At 52.9% G+C, this 16471-nt stretch overlaps 1 protein-coding gene across 1 annotated transcript; it reads left to right on the top strand.

Annotated features, from left to right (window-relative positions):
• Positions 1 to 895: 895 nt before the first annotated feature.
• On the top strand, positions 896 to 2172 carry IUM83_09199 (AP-1 complex subunit gamma-1; the record flags this gene model as incomplete). Its single annotated transcript, XM_067933623.1, has 2 exons — positions 896 to 1060; positions 1141 to 2172. 2 exons carry the CDS (start codon positions 896 to 898, stop codon positions 2170 to 2172), a joined length of 1197 nt encoding a protein of 398 aa, XP_067800030.1.
• Positions 2173 to 16471: the final 14299 nt, after the last annotated feature.

Genomic DNA, 16471 nt, shown 5'->3' on the forward strand with positions numbered 1-16471 from the left:
TGTACAAATCCGTATCGATTATAATCGATTATGTGTTTATACAGGTTCCTAATCAGATGTGCAGGACTGCATTCAAGGAGAGTGCGGGCGTTCTGTAACTTCGAATGAAGCTGGTTCATCGTATAAAATACATGAACAGAATGCCTGCTACAATAGGTGGTAAAGTATCTCTGCTACAAGTACCGTAGAGTTAAAGGTTCTAATGTCATTTAAAAATAATAGATACACAGGACCAACACCACGAGTCGTGGTGTGATGGGGCTTCTTCGTGGTCTGCGACGAATCCCCATCAAACCTGAAACACGATCGATGGTCCAGGTTGCGCCATCATCATTATCGCGCAGAACTGTACATGTAAAAAGGCGCATCTATGAAAGGACGTTCAAACGACGACGTGCACAAAAAGCCAATTGATTCCAACGCAGGTACAGTACATGTACGATACATTTATTCATTCGAGGAATTTCATCGAGTTCTGCAAAGGGGTCAGCGACGTCGCTTGCTGATGTCAGCTAGAACGCGTCGCGAGGTTGTGCGGGGTAAGCGTGAAAAGCACGCATGGGGAAAACTGAGCCCGTCCCACGGCAGGTCTAGGACTGCCCCACTTATATCTCGTGAGTTGTGGCGTTTGTAGCGATTTCCTCGTGCTTTAACACCTTGTAAACCAGTTGGGGTCACTTCACCTGGTTTACAAGAAGGCACAAAGGACCCTCTGGCGGGAATGCGTCAAAAAGCGAACGGCTCTCAGCTTGACGGCCGTGGTGCTTTGAGGCAAGGATAAAACCAAGGCTTTGAAATGGCCGAAACGATGTCGAGTGGCTGCCTGCCTAGCAGCCTACCGATCACCGAGGGCACAAGCAAATTGTCCACTTGAGTGGCAGGACAGAAGAGCATCATGAAGTTCACTCTCCCGGAGAACGCGTTCCGGCAGTTGGATTTGACCAAGGAGCAGCAGAACGCGCTGATCCAAGAGGCGGAGTCGGTGGTGCGCGAGACTTTGGAGGAGAACGAGGCGTTTCTGGCAGGTGGATCCAAGTTTTCAAACGAAAAGTGGAGATTGGTGCGCGCGAGGGACGGACTCAATGTCTATCGCGAGCGGAGGCCCGTTGAGAGTACCACAACACTGGGAAAGCAGCTTAGTGGGCTGCAGTCGCCCGGGAGTCAAAGTGCGACGTGGTCTACGGGGACCGCAGTCGCGCGGGAACGGAGCAGTCGACTATGAGTACGGACGTGGAGTCGTCCACCTCATCTGTCCTCGCTAAGAACAAGCTGATGCAGCGCCCCGTTATGGTTCTGCACGGAACGGTGGACGGTTCCCTGGACGACTGCATGTTCGGCACCTTTGCTTCCACCGACGAGGCCTGGAAGTGGCGCAGTTCGCACATTAACGACCGTCTTGACGATGCCCGGATCCTCGCCACCATCCGTAAACCGACCCACGATGACCCGTTCCAGTTTCTGGGTATCAAGTGGTTCGCGAAGGAGAGGCCGGCGGTGCTTTCGAGCATCATGCAGCAGCGCGACTACCTCATCATGGAGGCCACCGGTCTCACCAAGGACTCCAAGGGCGAGAAGATCGGGTACTACCTTATGCACTCCATTTCGTTGCCCGGCGTCCCGGAATTGACCGATCTCGGTATTATCCGCGCCAAGTTGAGTCTGTGCTTTATTGATCGGCAAAAGGGTCCCGGGAAGGTGGAAAAGTACTGCCGGAACTACAGCGACCCCGGCGGCAAGATTCTGGATCGCGTGGCTGCTGCTGTTGGAGCTGAAGCCATCATCAGCGCCTCCAAGGTGGTCGACTACGCGTACGTCAAGAAACTCACGTGGCTTATGAAGGAGAAGGGCGCACCTCCACGTGAGTCGGATCGGCCAGGGATGCCGAGGCCCAAGCGCTGCGAAACTTGCTTCAAGAACTTCAGCAAGTTCGCGATCGGCGGTGGTGTCAGTTCTGCGTGTGCTATTTGCCGTCGGGCCATGTGTGCCAAGTGCAGCGTGATCAAGAAGATGACGGTGGACGTGTCGAGCACGGGCGCAGTCAGACAGTGTGCGCTCCGGTTTTGCTTGAATTGCCTCATGGAGGCCAAGGAGCAGTCCGTTTGGGATATGGCGCTCAGCGGAGTGGAAACTGCGTCCGAGACGTCGTCCACATCAGGCTCAGGATATCGGTAGATGGGTATATTTCGTTTAAGCTTATACTAAGTAATCTTCTTTTCATCTTAAATTTTGTAGTTAGCACTATTAGCATTATAGATGACATCAATTGGTGGCACTCGACAATGCGCGCAAAAAAATCTTTCCGTTCCTCGTGTTCTCTTCCAATTAGTCGTGCAATACTCGATCCTGTGCACCGCACGAAGCACGTCTTGGCTCACGATTAATGAGCCTTGACAGTCTAGGAAGTACCCCGGAATCTGTGGTGCTAGACTCTACATTTCTCCATGTCGCTTCACTCACACACCATTAGACGTTTCCGTGGCAAAGTGCGATGAGGTGGTTCTGAGTTCGTGATACCAAGTAGTATCCTACTTACGACTGGATAGGTTCTCGTTAAAAAAAGACTTGGCCTCTCACCCTCTGTAGGGTAGGTCCTATTGTCTTTTGTGGCTTACTGTATCTTCAGCCTTGTAGCGATCTCTTTTGTACTTGTGACACTCTAACATTGGTGCGCGTTTCTTTTCGTCGCTTTTGCTCTTCCAGCAGTTTCCCAGCAACATCTTTTCCTGCGATTGTACTGAATGTCACCAGAACGCCTTCGTAGTGTACCCTCAATCATGGATCTGTGTTATGTGTCGTCGTCGCATTTCGTTCATGAATTGATTTGTCGAGCAGTTGATAGTTGATCCCATGCAACGGTCATTGTAGCTCGTTAGGCCTATTGTACTGTCGCCTTTGCACACCGCCATCGCCTCGGGGCCCTGGACCTGTTACTCATCTATAGAACGATCCTAACAAAAGTGCAATGAAATTGAACCCGGCCGGACATTTTTTCTACTTCAAAAGATGCGAAGTACCTCACTGTAGCTAGACCAGATTGTTTTCGTAGCTTCGGGCCTGTTGTAGTAATCGTCGATGACTGCCTTGCTGATCCGTACTAGCTCTCTAGATCTATAGTGATCACCCTCTCAACAATTTGGAGTTCACAACCATGTTATCGAGATTAGCCGCGTCGTGTAAATGACGGTTCTTTAGGCCCTCGTGACTTGAAAGTGTTTTTTGTGTGCCTATTTCAGCTCCTGTGCCGCCCTCAATCTTGAAGCAATACGTGCTGAACCCTTGGAGAACTCTGCCTTGGTTATTAGATTGGACAGGGTGGCTTTACCATACTGTTTTTGTAGTATTTCAACCATGGATACGAACACGTTCGTATCGTCCACCATCTTCACGTAAGACGCCCAGATGTTGAAGTTTGATGTTCCGAGGATATTTCCATGTGTTAGGTTACTCATCATGAAACCAAAAACATCATCCGCGCTTTTGCCCTGGCTTTTCCACACATTGAGAACTGCATTCGTGACTTCAACAGTGTAGACCTTCGAAGGTGAGAGCAAAATCCCCGTCGCTAATACTTCCCCTACCTTCCTGTCTGACGAAAACTGCCGCTTCAGAACGGCGTAAACCTCATCATCTGCATTTTCCCAATTCTCCTTCACAAACTTTAACCAGGCGCTCACTCCCGCTGACGCCAAAAGATAATCTCCTGTCTCGTCGAGTTTTAGTTGCTTGAAGACATCATCCGCCGTCATTTTTGCACCCGACCAGCTACTAAGCTCCGCTTTCTCTAATCTGGCAGCGATCGTACGTGTGTTGGAGTTTCCTTGTGCATTCACGATCATGTCTGCTAACTTGCTGTCAGCGTTTTCAACCTTGGGTGACTTGAGCTTCGCAAGCAACATTGGGTACGGGTTCTGCTGCAGATTTTCGACATACGTCACCCAGTTGTTCAACACGGGGTCACTCAAAAGATCATCCATTTCGTCGTCCAATTTGAGAAGAGCAAAAACGTCATCCGTGGACTTGCCACTGCTGCGCCAGTCCTTGTACAGAGCCTCCTCAAGCTTGTCAGCAATGGCCTTTGTGTCGGCATTATCCTTCGCTGCAGCAAGCATCTTAGTTAAAGCCAACGTGTCATCCTTGTAAGCGGTCTTCAGCACCGATAGCATCGTCTCGTCAGCGTTCTTCGCATCCAACTTTGTTACGTAGGCGACCCAGGTAGCGACCGCCGGGTTCTCGAACAGTTTGTCACCTTGGCCGTTCAGCTTCCACATGTTGAATATCTCATCCGCGGGTTTCTTCTCGCTCAGCAAAACCTTTTGCTGTGCCTTTTCCAATCGCGTTACAACATCTCCCACGGAGTACTGCTTCGACACAGCAAGTTTCGCCGCCAAATCAGCGTCACCGTACGCCTTTCGCAGTATCTTGTAAATTTGCTCGTCTGCATTTCCGCCCCCGAGTTTGGTCGCGTACGACATCCATGTTCTCAGCCTGGGGAGGGTGAACAGTAGTTCGTCTTCATTACCCAGCTTTAGAAGTACGAAAATGTAGGAGGCGCTCTGCGGCTTCCAGCTATCGAACAGCACCCCGCCAGCCTTTCCGCTGTAGCCGGGTTTTGAGTTGGTGAACCCACTACATTCGCAATTGTACTATCATCGAGTTTTTGCGCCTTCATCTTCGCAAACAGCCACTTGTACGGATCTGTCCCCGTCATCTTCGCGTAGGACACCCAGTTTTGCAGCAGCGGGCTCGACAAAATGCTGTACTTGTCCTTGTCAAGTTTGAAAACGCGAAACGCATCCTCTACGCTTTTTTCCTCACTCAGCCAGCTCTTCATCTGCGCCTTCTCCAGTTTGGTAGCCGTATCCTTCGTCCCCGCTACTTTCTTCGCCGCCGCGATCATATCCACGAGAGCCTCATCACGGTACTGGTGTCTCAAAGTCGAGACCATAGCCGTGAGCGCCGCCTCGGGATTCGTCTTGTAACCCTTTTCAACGGCTTTTGTCCACTCTGCAAACTGCGCGTTTTCAAACAGCTTGGCCCTTTCGTTGAAAAGTTTCAACTTGGCGAAGAGGTTGGTGACTTCCTTTTGGTTGCTCGGCTTCTTCGTGATTTTGGCAACAAGCTCGGCAACGCTAAACCCCCGTTCCTCCAAAATGGCTTCCGCCGATTTATGCGTGCGAATCCTCAAATGCCTACTTGTATGGGCATCAAAGTGCACGACTGTCGAGGTGGCCGTGTTCTCCATCGAGTCCGCAGTCATGATAACGTATCGGCATATGCCAACACGATGACTGCGATCATCAGAATAACGCGATGGAGACGCATTTTCAATCTACGCCCAGCAGCCATGCTGAATTAAAGAGCTCGAGTGCTTGGAAAGCGAATTGCGGGATGAGAAAACGAAGCGCATAGTGTGTGAACCATTCATCATGCGGGCTATGTTTACAAACCGAGTTGGCTTTCGCTGCCACATGATCAGCTCATGCAGATCTACATGGTGTATCTTGGCTAAGATACAGTGCGATGCCGTACATGTACTCACGTTTGCTATATTTCGATGACCAAATGTTTATTCGTTCCTTCGGTGCCAGCAACTCGTGAAGCAGATCGAACTGGACTCGCTCGCTCACTCTTAACACAGTACTTATCAAGTACCAACACCAGGCTTAGTGACACAGTGTCACCTATCTAAGAACTTGAAGTGTGCGATTACGAGATGCAGTGCATGTAAATAGTCTACTTGCATCCCAACCACGCTTCATTTTCCAGGTCGCACTTGTCGCCAACACCTTGAGCTATCTGACGCCTTCGCATTTCGATTGGATAGGGGTTTGTAGTGCACGCAATTGCCATGAACCGCGCGTTATAGCACATCGACTCCACATTGTCGGACCGCGGACACTGTCGGTACAATGTCCCGTTGCACGGAGCCATGATCTCCTCCGTCGGAGGGCCCTCCAAGACGCCAGCTTCGAGCACCGGACCGCAAGTTGTCGACGCAAACTTCTTGACCAATTCAATTGTCGTTGCTGTGGCCACTTTCTCCGTGCGGTTCGAGGCCAAGCAAGTCGCGGCGGGGGTCCCCCAGACAGGGTGAACGATGCCACATTTGCGATCTTCCAGGTCGCACTCGCCTATGAATCCATTGCAGCACCACGCACCTCGGTCCGCTACAGCGAATGACTTGAGATCGGCGACTGGGGAGAGATCTGGCAGACTGTCCATGGCTGGCATCGACGACAGCACTAGTCGCTCGAGGTTTCCTAGGTTGTTGAATGGAGGGAGCTCCTCCAACGAGAGCAGGCAGGCCAACGTGATTGACTTGAGATTCGTCAGGCCGTCGAACGACGGCAAATTGGTCATCGATGTGAAAGCAGAGAAATGTATAAACGTGAGTGAGGACATGCCGTCGAACGTATCCTCTGGTAAGGTGGACATCGGGCTCGTGAATTTGCTTTCCAGGTGTCTGCACAACAAATATACGGTCTTCAGTGTAAAGAACTTCAAGAAGTAAGGATTTTGGGGACTTATCTGCCGGTATGTGAACTCTTATACTTACAGATACTCAAGGTTGGTGAATTCCTTGACCCATACAGGTAACGTTTGCGTGTGCGTATACTCCAGCGATCTACAAATGCACACCGTTAGCCACCACGTTGCGCTGACTTTAGGAGAACGAATAGAAAAAAAGTCGTACAGGTGCTTTAGATTTTTGCACCGCCGAAGCTCCTCAGGTAATTCGGCCAGGTAGCGGTTGGTTATCTGAAGTGTCTGTAAATCTCTTGTTGTGGCCAGCTGTATCACCTTGTCAGTAACATTAGTCGGGTTCGTCCAATCTGCAAAAGTCTTGGGGGCGATGTCGCGATCGATCATTGTCAGACATGGGCACTGTGTGAGCGACCCGCTCTTGATAACCGTCCACCGTCGTGCATTTACCACACACTCGGGGTGCGTTGCACACGCTAAAGCGGATGTACGCATGCTTTCCTCAACAAAAACTACCAGCAACACGGCCCATAGTGCGAGACCAAAGGCACCGATGCGGCTTCGCTTCGGGTACACACTGCTGTGCTGCCTTTCCGAGCTGTTGAGGAGACCCACGACGTGCCGTAGACGGTAGCACAGTGTCGCATTGACGCCAATGCGCGACAAGAAGTCCAAGGCCGACATAATGCGTAGAGATTTGAGGCTTTTGGAGATGATCGCGATCTGGACGGGGTTGGCCACAACTCGCGCGCCCTGTTCGAACCAGCCTGCAGGAAAAACCGCCAGGTTGATGGCGAACTTGGCGCGGTCGAAGGAGAAGGTGGAGAGGCAGTAACACAAGGTCAGCATTGGACACCCGATGGCGATCAAGAAGTCGAACCTGCAGCAAAAGTGCGAACAAGAATGAAAAGAGTTGGGGTAAGAATTGACCCCAATTGTTTCTACCTTTGTGGCAATCGAAGCACTTACATAACGTCGATGATAGACTCTGCGAGGGGCGCTCGCTCGTACGGGACGAACATCATGGCAGCACACATTAGTGCGTTAGATACTACAATGCTGGTGAAGATGGCGATCAACACGGTAGGCGATCCCGACTCGAGCATCTGATAGAGGAGGAAAGTTTCGAGGGTCAAGTCGCCGAACTTGATCAACAGTTTCTGTGTAATACCAACAACCACAGCAACATCAATCATCTAAGTACCCGAGCAAGTTTTAGCGGAATGAAATCAGCGTACGGCGATCTTTAGCTCTTGGCTATCTTCATTGGCGAGCGCAGCAGCGAGTTTCACGATAGTGGCCACCACTTTGTTTCTCGAAGGCCCCGCAGCAGCAACTTTTAATGCGTTCTCGGCCTTGGCGAGGAATTTCGCTTGGTCAGGGACCTGGTGAGCTATATACGCTCGCTTTGCGCTGCCACGGCACTTGACTATCCGAATGAGAATAATCAGGTAGCCGACTGCAACCACCACCAGACCATTCGCAGCCGCTATCATCAGCGCTTCGGGAGGGTCAACCATCAGCCAGAATGAGCCATAGTCGAACGCCTCCGTGTTCATGATGCCATTTACCGTGTTATTTGGCGCGACGTTCAATAGGATCAACCAAACGGACCAGCCAAGGCAGAGGCATACAGTCAAAGCCATCGCTACTCGAAGCCAACCAGGTTTCGCGACATACTCCACCGCTTGACCTGCAGGGTAGTCTTCACCAGTTTTCACGTCCGTACTATCAGAGCCGCCTGGGTAGACTTTCGCTAGTGAGATCTTGGTCGTGGCTGTGCGTGATTTGCGTCGATGAACATGTTCACCCGCGTTCGTCAGTGTTGAGTCTTCCATCGCAGCCAATTGTTCCTGTTCGCAAATGGAGTGGTTGCCAATTTGTCACCTCTGCAACCGCAGGGTATTTTTTCAGTTGGGACTTTGCCACGCAGCCAGGAATACTACACGGGCTCACAGCATCACAACGACTCAAACGTGCTGTACTCTTCTCATTCCATCAACGAATTGATGAGGCGCTAGTTTCTTGTTGCCATGCAGCCTAGCCACGCTTCGATGTCCGGGTGGCAAGGGTCTCGTACATGCTGTACGATCTGGCGTCGTCGCATTTCGATCGCGTACGGATTCGGGGTACAAGTGATCCCCATGAATCGGACATTGTAGCACATTGCCTCGGGTTCGTTAGGCTTATTGCACTGCCGATACATTATGCCTTTGCACACCGCCATTGACTCCTCTGTTGGTGTGCCCTGGACCGCATCGGGTTGTAAGACGGGGCCACAAATGCTGTAGTTGAATTTGTGAGCTACCTCGACTGTAGCTTCAGTCGCTTTGTTGTCAGCGGCCACGCAAGTCGCAGCTGGGGTTCCCCAGACCGGATGGATGCCGCATTTATCGTCACTTAAGTCGCAATCTCCGAGGAATCCGTTGCAGCACCAAGCGCCACGATCGAATACTGTAAATGACTGGAGGTTCTCAATCGGCCCGAAGTCGGGGAGCTTGTTGGTACTTGGCAAACTCACGAGAACCAAACGTTCGAGCTTGTGGAGACTGTCGAATGCCGGCAGTTCCTCGAAAAAGAGGAAAACGGCCAACGTAAGCGATTTGAGGTTCGTGAGATCAGCAAAGGAGGGTAATTTGACCATTGGGATGAAACCTGCGAAGTGGATGAAAGTGAGAGAAGTCATGCCGTCAAACACATCATTCGGCATGTAAACCATCGGGCTGAAAAACTTGCTCTCAACATGCCTAGTCTTTCACGTATGGTGAGGACCAAAACAACCTTTGATCGCAAAAAGATACTGTGAAAAACGTACACGAATTCAAGCTGTGTGAAATCTCTCGCCCTTGGTGGAAATGTTTGCGTGTGTGTGTACTCCAAAGATCTGGTGAGAGCAAGAATTAGTGGAGTTAGTGCTCTTCAGGAAGTAGCTAAATATTAGCACAAAACTTCCGTACAAGTGCCTCAAATTCTTGCAGCGATATAGCTCCTCTGGGGGCTCTGGCAGGTAGCGGTTTGTCAATTGAAGAGTCTGCAGATCTCCCGTTGTGGCCAACTGAGCCACTTTGTCCGTCACATTCTCGGGGTTCAACCATTCCGCGTACGTCTTGGGAGCGATGTCTTGGTCAATCAGAAACATTGCGCCAGCGAATCGCTCTTTAGAATGGTCCATCTGCGTGCGTTCACCGCGCACTCGGGATGGGTTTACAAGCCAAAGTCGACGTCCGCAAACTCTCCTCGACAAAGATTATCAGCAAAATGGCGAATACGACAAGAACAATAGCAGCGGGACGATTGTGCTTCGGGTAAACACTGCTTCGCTGTTTTCTCCGGTCCTGGACAACACCCACAATTTGCCAAAATCTGAAGCAGATAGAGATGCTGACGCCAATGCGAGTAAATAAACTCAGCAGAGACATGATGCGTAGCGTCTTCAGAGTCTGGTAAATAACAGCAGTCTCGACAGGATCGGCAATCATACTTGCGTCTTGTTCAAACCACCCTAGAGGGAATACTTCTAGATTGATGGCCAGTCAAAGGTAAAAGTGGAGAGGCAATAGATGACCTGGAGCGCTTGGAACCCGATGATGACCAGGAAGTCAAACCTAAGAGCAAACAAGTCAAAGAAATATGCAATGCGTAGTGTACACGGTAGCGCTTACAGAATGTCGATGAAGATCTCAGCGACTGGGGCACGCTCATACGGAACGAACATCATTGCTGCACACGATAGCGCATTCATGACAACGATGGCGGTGACGACTTCTACAAGTACAACAGGTGACCCAGACTCGAGCAACTGATTGAGCAGAAGCGTTTCCAGGGCCAAGTTGGACATTTTCATCCCCAGTCTCTACGAGATCACAATCTACGCCGTCAGTGGATATAGGTCGCATACAGAAACGCCTGAAATTACGTACGAATAGTTTGCCAGTCGCGGAGTCTGCTTGGCTGAGCGAGACTGCGAATTGTATGGTGGCAGAAGACATTCTGCCCTTTGAAGCATTTTTCGTAGCGCTGGCTGCGGCATCATGTAATGAACTCTCCACCTTCTGGAGAATATTGACTTTACCGGTAGATTGACGACTGCGACATCGTTTTATTGAATTACGCCGACAGAAGACCAACTTGAATAGGACAGCGACGTATCCGACAGCGACCATCGATAAACCGAGAGGAACCAGCACCCCAAGTGCGCGAGGAGGGTCGGCAAACAGCCAAAATGACCCATAATCGAAGGTTTCCGTATTCATGACTCGGTTCACTGTGTCGTTCGGTGCAATATTCAGCAAGATGAGCCACAGCGTCCAAGCCTGGCAAACACACACCACCACCGCGATTACTCCTGTAGGGAGGGGGGGGCAAGACGAGTATTGTGAGCAGATATTATCAAGTTGCAGCTTGCAATTGGTCCTTCCTTGCCTTTTGTTTTGCTGTTTGTTAGTCTGGATTGGTGTTGGATCTCATTCATTGTTGGCGACACCTTGTTCGAGGAGGAATTGGGGGCTGACGAAATGTGCCAAGGTCGGTTCGACACTCTCTGATCCTCGGTGGAGAAAACTTCACGAACACCACCTTCCTCCGTTTCTTGAAACTTGGTCGCAGTTTTCCTCATCCGCCTGGTCTTGAGCTTTCACTACGATCACTCAAGAGGCTGTCAGCATCAGAGCGCTGGACACAAGAATAGGAATCCAAAATAGTACAGATTGACCAAATACGTGAAGCAATGGCTTTTAGAGCAACCGAAAAACAACATCCCAATTTACTCATCAATGAGCTACTATACATCCATGGCCAGCCCTCGTGGTTGTCCTGCGGAGGTGCCCTCACTTATTTTGCATTTGGTTATCGGTGAACATCCTCTTTGGTGCGTTTTTGGGCCAGACAAAAGCAAGAAATACAACGTATATTTCTTACGATTACATGTATTAAGCGCCGAGTTTCCATACTGCCCTCGCTTGTGGAAAGGTGCAGTCATAGGTTTATCGTTTTGTAAAGAGCGGACTGGGGCTCGTCGCGCAGGAATGTCCTAGGAACTGTAGTGGGTTCTCATTATCAAGATGACGATGTATTGTCTTGGTTTGTTTTTGCAGCTATTAACCACTCCTCGACGTCCGGATCTCACGGCCCTCTGACATTCTGTGCGTAGTGGAGTATTGAATCAGACAATCAAGACCAAGGACAACGCCGACAACACCGAAACCTGACCGACAGAAGTAGAGAAAATGACAAATGCTGGCACTATCCCGTACCGTGGTTCAGCTGTTACAGCTCTGAGCGCCAGAAAAGTTTTGAGTGCCAGCATTTGTCATTTGGGGCAGAATTTGGAAATATTTCTGGGATAGTGCCAGCATTTGTCATTTCCCCGACAGAAACCACGTCAACACTTCACCTACATAATCATTAATCATCAGTTGGAGCCGCAGAGCTAGAGGGAGCTGCCACAGGGCACGTCTCTCGCGCAAGCCAAGTAGCGCTAAGTTTATTGCACTGACGGTACATCGTAGGTCGGGGCAAATGCTGTAGCTGAACTATTGACGATAGTTTCCGTTCTTTATTGTCGAAGTCCTCCATACTAGGCCGTCGGTTGCAAGCTTTGCGACCTGTGGTTATTATAGTGCCCGCGCCATCCTCGCGGTTTGAGAAGTAATAGATATAACCTCTGTGGCATTGAGTTGCCTGCCCAAAACAACAATTTGACTACTTCCAAAAATAGCGTATTTTGGGTCTCCAAGAGTCGCGTAATCCAATTGTGCACCGCGCTGTGATTGGCCTGACGCGCAGCGCGTCACGATCCCACTCTCTGACCACCAACGCCGCTTCAAAAATCACGCCGCCCCCCAACCGGCAACTGCAACGTCCAAAGTCTCCGCAGCCCAAAAAGGGCAACAAAGGTCCGCAAAACGTCCGCAGACGAACGGCGCATCTTCAGCCGAGATTAAACCCGTCTCCATCAAGCCGGCAAGTTGCCGCCGCAACATTGCAGCCTTGTATCACCACGGGCTCCGATGCTGCTAGTGGCGACTAGCTCGAGCCGCGTGACGCCCCATCTCTCCGACCGACGTCAATCAAGCCATGTTGCGGCCGTCTGCCAGCCTGTGTTGAAGTGGCCGCGTGGCGACGCGTCTGATACCGTCCGGTTGGTGTTGTCTGCTGCCAATGCCATCGCAATTGTATCCTATTTACAACATTTAACCTGCAAGCTCTTCCCCTTCATCTCTCTACGGGGCCTGCCCCACTACTTTCAGCAAACTAAAATACTCTCCACTCCCAGCAACTCCGAGAGCTTATAAACATACAGCACCACGCCCTGGCACTTAAAACTCCGCTCACGAGTCCTTCATGAGCTCCAGCACGGCGCTGAGCTCCTCGCCCGTGAACTCGGCCGGGTTGCCGCCGTAGCCCGTCTGGGTCTGCGTCTGCTGCGGCGGCGGGGACTGCTGTTGCCGCATGTCGTGCGGCGACGAGCTCTCGTACTGGCGGTCCATGTCTTCTTGCCGCATGGGCTGCGAGTACGGCTCGGACGTGGCCATGAACGACGTCGTGGTGGACGTCGGCTGGTACGAGCTCACGAGCACGTTGGCGTTGCTCTCGCGCAGGTACGACGAGTACTGCACCTGGGCGGGCGCGTACGAGCCCGAGGCGTAGCTCGGGCTGCTGGTCGTGGCCATCTCCACGGAGCTGGCGGGCGTCGCCGCGTCGTAGTAGCGGTGCGAGGACGTCGGCGGCAAGTGGGTCAGCGGGTGGAACGACGCGCCCAGCAGGCCGCTGCTGGGCATCCCCACGGTCTCCGAGGGGAAGGCGCGCGTCGGGAAGGGCAGCCGCGGCGCGGGGGTCTGTGTCCGGTCGTCCATGAACGACTTGGCAGCTAGTACAGACCCCGTGAGGCGACGGAAGTCGCTCTCCTCTCTCTGCGGCTCCTTCTGCATCATCATGAGCGTCGAGGGCGCCCCGCCCGCGTACATGCGGCTGCGCTCGTGCTGGTAGAAGTCGTCGTGCATGGGCGACGGCTGCGGGAACTCGACGTGTCTGGGCTCCGCGTCCAGCTGCATGAGGCCCATGGGGGAGGGCATGACGCGGCTCGACTTGAGGCTCTTGGGGCTCCTCCTGTCGCTGGCGTTATTGGCGCTATTGGCGCTATTGGCGTTCTCGTCCGCGAAGCCCTCGGCCACGCTGCTGTGCAGCTTCTGGTGCTGCACGTACTCCTTGTAGTTGTCGCAGGCCCAGGAGCAGGCCTGCTCCGTGCAGCGGAAGAGGTTCTGGCCGTCCGGGAAGTGGATGCGCATGTGGCGCTTGAGCTTCGTGCTCGTGTTGAAGCGCTTGCCGCACGTCTCGAAGCAGCACGGGTACGGCCGCTCGCCGCTGTGGATGCGCTTGTGGCGCGACAGGTTGCCCGACGTGTTGAACCGCTGCGCGCAGCCCTGGAAGTCGCAGGCGTACGGCTTGGTGCCCGTGTGGATGCGCATGTGGCGCCGCAGCGCGAACGAGCGCGGGAACTGCTTGCCGCAGTGCACCTCGGGGCACACGAACACGTCGCGCTTGGGCTGGCGCGGGCTCTTGGCGGCGGCCGCGGGCGCGGGCCACGACGAGGCAGGAGGAGGATGGGGGAGCTGCGCATCCTCCTCGCGGCGGAAGGCCTTGTTGGGCGCGAACAGCACGGGCTCGGCGGCGCCGGCCAGCGCGGAGGGCGGCGGCATTTGCATGCGCATGTATGTGCGGCGGTTGGCTGGGCGTTGAGTGTTGAAGTGCGGCGAGAGCCTGTGCGGGAGGCGGCAAGATGAGGAATGAGCGATTGCGGAGAAAGCCGCACTTCGAGCGGGGACCCATTTTTGGGGGGGGACTCTTTTTTTCTGGGTTTACAGTACTGGTGTTGCCCAAAAAGAGGACGGGCCGTTTTCTGGCTGGTCGACTGAAACTGATTGCTAAACGGGTTGATTTAACATTTGCTCCGAGTTGCTGGATGAGGGGCAAACCGATATGCTTGGATCCCATAGTTTTTATTCAGAAGTTTCCGACGAAGCTAACTTGTTGTGGGGTTCTGTAACGTTTTGGCCTTCACGGAGGGAATGGAGGAACAGATAGCGGCTGAGAACGGGGAGCTGCACTCTTTTTGGAGGTACTGGTGAAGGGGAAAAGGCGATTTGAAAAGTGCCCACATTCAAGAGGCCCGGAATTGGGCACGTCGTTTGAACGCGGCTATGACCAAAAGAATCGATCATGGTGAGCGGGTTGCAGGTGTCCACAAATCATATGGCTACAATCATGGCGAAATGCCGATGATGTGACTGAACTTCGACCTGCCCGGGCGGATGATACATGTGAAGGCAGGAGAGACCGTCAGAGCGCTACGCAATGCAGGACCGGAACCACGAAGCCCTACTCCATGCATCCGCGCGCCTTTGTCGCTGCCTTCCCCTCAATCGCCACGCCGATCAACTCCAGTTGTATTTGCAGAGCAGTGCAGATCGAGACGGCGCGCGCATATAGGGAGGGCGCGGCCAAGTGCAAGAGCAGGACGCGTTGACTCGGCCAGGCAGCTGCTGCTGCAGGCGCACCTTACTCACGCGCTTTTTGCGCAAGCGCCGCTCGCCTCGCTGCCCGCTGCCCGGACATTCTGCATTACCGTCGGGGCTATCCCCAGCTTTCAAAGCGCGGGGATGGCGGCTTGGCCGCAACGCTCCGGGCGGGCGACAACCAGACGCAGCCGGCTCGCTCGCCCACGCATCGGCGATGGCAAGACCGACCGACCCCGCTAAAAGATAAAGAGCGTCGTCGTCTGCGTGTTCACCGACAATCAAGTGTAGCCATGTCAAGCTGCATCATTATCAGGGAAGATGGGGGCGTATCGCAGCTTCCGCTTCGTGCGGTTGTTTAACACCACCACCAGAACGGACCATCCGCTCAGTGCATTGCCACGTGACGCCATGCAACCCAAGCACCAGCAGCAACAGCTTGCCTTTATCATGCATGTGCAGTAGCTCATTGGGGGCAACGAGCACCTAACGTTACCTGAAAACAGTGTTTTACAAAACACAAGGTGCTGCGTTGTGTCAAATGATGGCGATCACCATTATTGCCTACAGCCGAGCCACGCTTCAACGTCGGCGTTGCACTTGTCGCCGACGCCCTGGGCGATCTGTTGTCGCCTCATCTTGATCGGGAACGGGTTCGAGGTGCAGGCGATCCCCATGAACCGAGCGTTGTAGCACATGGACTCGACGCCGTCTACAGTGGGGCACTGTCTCCACATTGTGCCGTTGCACGGCGCCATGAGCTCCGAGGTCGGTGGGCCTTCCAGAACTCCGGGCTGGAGCACAGGCCCGCATGAAGTGGCAGCGAACTTGGCGACGGCTGCAACTGTCGCCGCTGAAGCCACTTTGTCCGTGCAAGGGACGGCTGGACTGCCCCACAGTGGGTGGACGCCGCAGTTGGGGTTGCTGAGGTCGCACTTGCCGAGAAACCCTTTGCAGCGCCACGCGCCACGATCTGTCGCGAAAAACGACTTGAGCCTCTTGGTGGACGTGAAATCGGGCAGACTGTCGATGGTCGGCAGGCAGGATAACACGATTCTCTCGAGGTTATGGAGGTGGTCGAACGACGGGATCTCTTCGAGGGAAAGGAGCAGCGCCAGTGTGAGAGACTTTAGGTTCGCGAGCCCGTCGAACGACGGCAGCTTCGTAATGGGGATGAAAACTGCGAGATGCATGAAGGTGAGGGATGACATGTCGTCAAACATGCCGTCCGGTAGAACTACCATAGGACTCGTCGCCTTGCTCTCCAGATGCCTTGTCATTTGTACTGTTGGTTTGCTTTTTCGAGTTTTCAAGTTTAATGGCCAGTGCAAATAGTACATGTATTCGAGTTTGGTGAACTCCTTGACGCATGCTGGTAAAGTCTGAGTGTGTGTGTACTCCAGCGATCTGACAGCAAATTAACAAAACATTTCAGTCGCACAAGCTGAGATCCACAGCATAACAAGATTGTATCG

Source organism: Phytophthora cinnamomi, assembly GCF_018691715.1.
Source record: "Phytophthora cinnamomi strain GKB4 chromosome Unknown Contig3, whole genome shotgun sequence".
Taxonomy (NCBI): domain Eukaryota; phylum Oomycota; class Peronosporomycetes; order Peronosporales; family Peronosporaceae; genus Phytophthora; species Phytophthora cinnamomi.